Below are 5,274 nucleotides of genomic sequence, written 5' to 3'. Positions count from 1 at the left end.
GGTACCTCATTGGTCTGTAGAGCTGTAGTTTCTCTTTCATTTCCAGTGCCCAGACTTTCCTTTCTCTAGCTAGGAGTCGAAAATACCTTGAAGTTCTGGTTTGGTGAGTTAATTCTCCGTGATTTACAACTTTCCTGTGTCTGACCGTGGGATGAGCAATTTTAGGGGGAAGAGTATGGAGGACTTTGGAAGGAAAACACTGATTTTACTTGTATGAGTTCCTTGTCTTCAAAGGGAACCGAGGGGGAGGGGCTGGCGACCTCTGGCTAAAAATGCAGATGGAGGAGAATAAGGGAGGGGCTGCCTGGAGAAAGCGCTGATTTGGAGGTGGCTTTCATCCAGACCCAGTCCCCTCCTGCCATTTCATAATCTGTAAATTTGAGTTGTAGTTTGTCAAAGAGATCCAGAGGTCTGTTAGCTAAGTCAGAGCCTCTGCTCTTTATAGCGGTTTGTGTGACAATATGGTGTTTCCGCATATCTAGGGCAGTGTTTCTCAACCTATGGGTTGTGATCCCTTTGGGATTTGAATGACCCTTTCACAAGGGTGGCAAATCAGATATTCTGCATATCAGTTATTTGCATTATGATTCATAACAGCAGCAATGAAAATAATTTTATGGTTGGAGGTCGTTAGAAAGGTTGAGAATCTCTGCTCTATGGACTCTTGCAGCTTCTCTGGGTGTTTAGAACTACAGGTTCTGTGAGCCTGTTTGTCCCTAACCCTGTTTGATAGCTCCAAGCAAAGAAATGACAGTCATTTCCTTCTCCTTCACCAGTTACCTCAAAACTAAAGTGCAGCTCAGCCCAGCTTGAGATTCCAGCTACACAGGAGGAAGGAGGATCATAAGTTAATGTCCATTATGAGTAGCTCAATAAAACTCAGTCATAAAGCATTTTTTATCATGTTAATGATTTAGCTCAGTGGTAGGTTTTCAAGCCTTGGGTTCAATTCTAAGGTGCGAGGGAAAGCGGGAGAACGCCAGAGTCACACATCAGAACAAAATCCGAGAAGTGACAGCTTTTCTAAGCTTTCTTTAATTTAAAAAAAAAATCTATTCATTATTTATATGGTATTATGCCTGCATGTGTCCCTATACACCAGAAGAGGGTACCAGATAGATGATTATGAACCACCATGTGGTTGCTTAGAATTGAACTCAGGACCTTTAGGAAGAACAGACAGTGCTCTTAACTTTTGAGCTATCTCTCCAGACACTTCCTAGGTTGCATGTTATAACATATGAATATGTTATACCTTTTGTGTTGCCCAGGCTGGTCTCTAGCTCCCTTCCCCCACACTAGAGTGGCAGGTTCAACCACTGCTGCTGCTCTTTTCTACCTTTAAATAAAGTTAGATTCCTGATTGGTGTGAAAACATCTAATGATAAAAGAGCTGGGAGAAACCTGTGTGATCAGGATTATCATGGCTTTACCCAAGCTAGTCTAGGCACCCAAAAACATCAACAAACCTTCCTGTGTCAATGTTGATTTTTGTGGGTTTTCACCTTCCCGTCTATTTCCTCTTGCTCCTGTTCATAAGTCAGTGGTAGGCGATGGTCCTGAACTAATAAAGTGTGCCTTGAATATTTTTTCCTGTAATATTTTTGGAAGAGTTTAAGAAGGATTGAAACTAAGGTATTGAAAGTATAGTAGATTCTGTGTTGGGAAGTTAGTATTATTATTTTGAATCCTCTTTATTTTCACTGATCTGTTCCAGCTTTTGATTTAATCCTAGGTTGTTTTGCTAAATTGCATTAGCATGACATTTATATTTCCTCTATAAAGTTATATAATGAGTTGGTTATAGTTGTTCATAATAGTCTCTAATGACTGCTTTTTTTTTTTTTTTTTTTTTTTTTTTTTCTTGAGACAGGGCTTCTCTGTGTAGCCTTGACTGTCCTGGACTTGTTTTGTGGACCAGGCTGGCCTCAAGCTCACAGAGATCTGCCTGCCTCTAACTCCCCAGTGCTGAGATTACAAGCATGGGCCCATCTTATTTCTTTCATTTTAGAAGTTAATGTGGCTGTGGATCTGTTGTTTTTCTTTACTTCTTTACATGTTGTTTTGAAAACAAGAACTCAGAGCAGCTTGGCAATGTCACATGCCTTAACTCCATACTCAGAAGGCTGAGACAAGAGGAACTTTGTGAGTTCTAGGCCAGCCTGGCATACGTAGAGAGTTAGTTATCTGTTTCAGAATAAAAGGTCTAATCAGTCATTTGAAAAATGTCACATATTCCCATTCCTGGAGGCTTGTATGACACCTGACAGCCTATAGCTCTCCGCATGCCAGCCACATTGGCAGTTGAAAACCAGAGACGATAGATGCCTGCCTGAGCCTCTGTGGCAGGACATTCATGCATACCATTTCTTACACCTATGGCAGATTTCTTCATGTAATTCTTTGTTAGTGGTTAATCTTCATTTAAACCCTGTGGTTTCTATTTGGAAATCTTCGTCCACTCCCATTTCTAGCGTTATTTATCTTTATATGTAGATTGTACATATCTCTAGTCTGGTTTATCTTATCTGTTCTTTCTGATATTTACTCATTTGTTATTTTGATTTTTGTTTGTGCTGTGCTGGTGACCAAACCTTGGGCTCTGTGCATTCTAGGCCAGTGCACTATATATTGGAACTCTTTGCCAGGTCCTTGTTCATTTAGAATAACTGTCCAATTAAATGTTTAGATGTATCTTACTTTTGCATTTTTATCTTAGTTGCTCACATTATTTCTCTCCCTTGGCTTTTTGGCTGTGTACTGTTGTGCTCAAGGCCTTGATCCTTGATCCTTGATCCTTGCACAGAGTTCATTCTGATCCTCTATTTTTTTTTTACTTGGCCCCTTTTCAACTTCCCAATCACACAGGCACCTGAGCAGAAATATCAGGAATCAGGTCAAGCAGACACAGGATCACAGCAACTATGGCTTCAGAATTCATGGCAAATTTAAAGGAGGAGGTGACCTGTCCCATCTGTCTGGACCTGATGGTGGAACCCGTGAGTGCAGATTGTGGTCACTGCTTCTGCCGAGCCTGCATCACGCTGAACTATGAGTCCAGCAAAAGCAAAGAGGAAGAGTTCATCTGTCCTGTGTGCCGAGTTAGTTACCTGTTTGGGAATCTGAGGCCTAATCGACATGTGGCCAACATAGTGGAGAGGTTCAAGGGGTTCAAGTCCAGCCCAGAGGAGCAGAAGGTGTTTCACTGTGCAAAGCATGGAGAGAAACTCCAGCTCTTCTGTGAGAAGGACAAGGTGGCTATCTGCTGGCTTTGTGAGCGATCTCAGGATCACCGTGGACACCAAACAGTTCTCATTGAGGAGGTGGCCTGTGAGTACAAGGTAAGAGTGGAGGGTATGGGAAGCACAGCAGGAAACAGTACCTGCTGGGAAATCTCCTTCTCACGGTCATTCAGCTAACTGATCATCATGGCATCCTGGCCTGGGATTTCATTCCATCCTGGTACTTTCTGAGGCCTGAAAGAGTGTGGCTGTCCGCTGAGCTTAAGCGTAGAGAATCTACCAGGGCTGCAAACTCTAGAAGAAGAGCAAATGTTTATACAGCTTGTCATATACTGTGGGGATTTTAGGTCCAAGGAAAGCTCCAATTACTCTGTAGGTGTCACAGTAAATGAGATGAGGATTGGAGAGATGGCTGAATGGTTTGCTGCCAAGATAATGGCCTGAGTTTGAACCCAGAAACCGCACGATTGAAGGAGAGAACTGATTCCTGCAAGTTGTCAGTAATTCTCTGACATCTACATACCTGGGTGGCGTGGGTGTGTACACACAAGCACACACACACACACACACACACACACACACACACAGTCACATACAAAATCAATTAATTGGTTAATTAAAAAACACTAAATGAGGTGAGTTGTTACAGATTCTTTCCTTGATATCAACTTCCTTTATTAATGGGAAAAAAAAGTTTATCTGAGTAAGGTGGCAGATGTGTGTAACTCCAACATTTCTGAGGCAAAGGGAACAAGAATTCTTTCTATAACTAGACCATTTTGTTTTTTCGTTTGTTTGAGTGCTTGTTTTTCAAGACAGGGGTTCTCTGTCTATCTCTGGGTGTCCTGGAACTCAATCTCTAAATCAGGCTGGTCTTGACCTCAGGGATCAGTCTGTTTCTTCCTCCTGAGTGCTGGGATATTTTTCTTTAGAGACACGATTTGTCTATGTAGCTTTGGCTGTCCTGGACTTTGTAGACCAGGCTGGTCTACCAGGCTTGAACTCACAGCGACCCACCTGCTTTTGCGTTCCCTAGTGCTGGGAATACTGGTATGCGCCACCATGCCCTGCTGAGACTAGGATTAACTGCTGGGATAACAGTGCTGGATCATGTTCTTCCTACTCCTAGATTCCAGTTGCTGTTCCCTCAGTTTCTATAAACTCTGCTGAGACCAACTTGGCTTTGTCCCTGCTTGCCTTCTTTTTAAAAGTTTATTATCTATTTATTCATAAGATATTAAAACTATATGTGTGTGTATGTTGTATACATACTTTATATCATGTCCTTTTAAAGAAAGGTAGTAACCTTAGGCTTCTTGTCTTTCCAGAAGGGTATCTCGGCCTTTGCTTAGGAACAGCAAAGCACACTACTAAGCACACAGCTTGACTCTGCTGCAATTCCTTTCTCACAGGAGAAGCTTCAGGCAGCTCTGCAGAAGCTGATGGCAGACAAGAAAGAATCTGAGAACTGGAAAGATGACCTCCAACAGGAGAGAACTTATTGGGAGGCAAGTGGGGACCGTCCCTAAGGAAGTTAGCCTGATGCCTGGGAAGGACCTGGGCAAGAAGCCCCTGGCTCTTTATTCCCTGGTATCTGAGGAGCCAAGAGGCCTTGATTGGGCCTCCCCCTGGGTTCCCTTGGAGTTGGAGCTGGAGCTGCAGAGTGAGTGTGTCACAGCTGAGACTGGCTATGTGAGGAGCTGACACCATGGGGACGTGGTGAGAATGGCTCCCAGGTCTTACTCCTAGGGGGCCTTCTGAAACTGTGACTCTACTGGGAAAGATACTTGGGAATGGGTGGATCATGGATATACACTCGGCATTTTACTTCTGCCGGGGGGTGAGAAAGCAGAATGAGGTGCCGGGTATGGTGTCATATGCCTTTAACCGAAGCACTTGAGAGGCAGAGATCTCTGTGAGTTTAGAAGTCTGATGTACATGACAAGTTCTAAACCAACTACGGCTACCAGGTGAGACTTAGTTTCCATACATACATACATACATACATACATACATACATACATACATACAT

General features: G+C 43.0%; 1 protein-coding gene across 1 annotated transcript in view; it reads left to right on the top strand.

The window, feature by feature from the left end:
- Positions 1-24: 24 nt before the first annotated feature.
- The window catches only part of LOC129688752 (tripartite motif-containing protein 12A-like), a 13,411-nt gene continuing 8,161 nt past the window's right edge, over positions 25-5,274 (top strand). The window contains exons 1-3 of the mRNA XM_055623713.1: positions 25-103; positions 2,869-3,341; positions 4,655-4,750. Coding sequence (XP_055479688.1) covers positions 2,925-3,341; positions 4,655-4,750 — 513 coding nt within the window. The 5' untranslated portion in view covers positions 25-103; positions 2,869-2,924. The remainder of the gene's footprint in view (positions 104-2,868; positions 3,342-4,654; positions 4,751-5,274) is intronic.

This window comes from Psammomys obesus, unplaced genomic scaffold (genome assembly GCF_907164565.1).
Source record: "Psammomys obesus unplaced genomic scaffold, mPsaObe1.curated_primary_1811, whole genome shotgun sequence".
In the NCBI taxonomy this organism is placed as follows: domain Eukaryota; kingdom Metazoa; phylum Chordata; class Mammalia; order Rodentia; family Muridae; genus Psammomys; species Psammomys obesus.
This window is presented reverse-complemented; position numbering and strand designations above follow the sequence as displayed.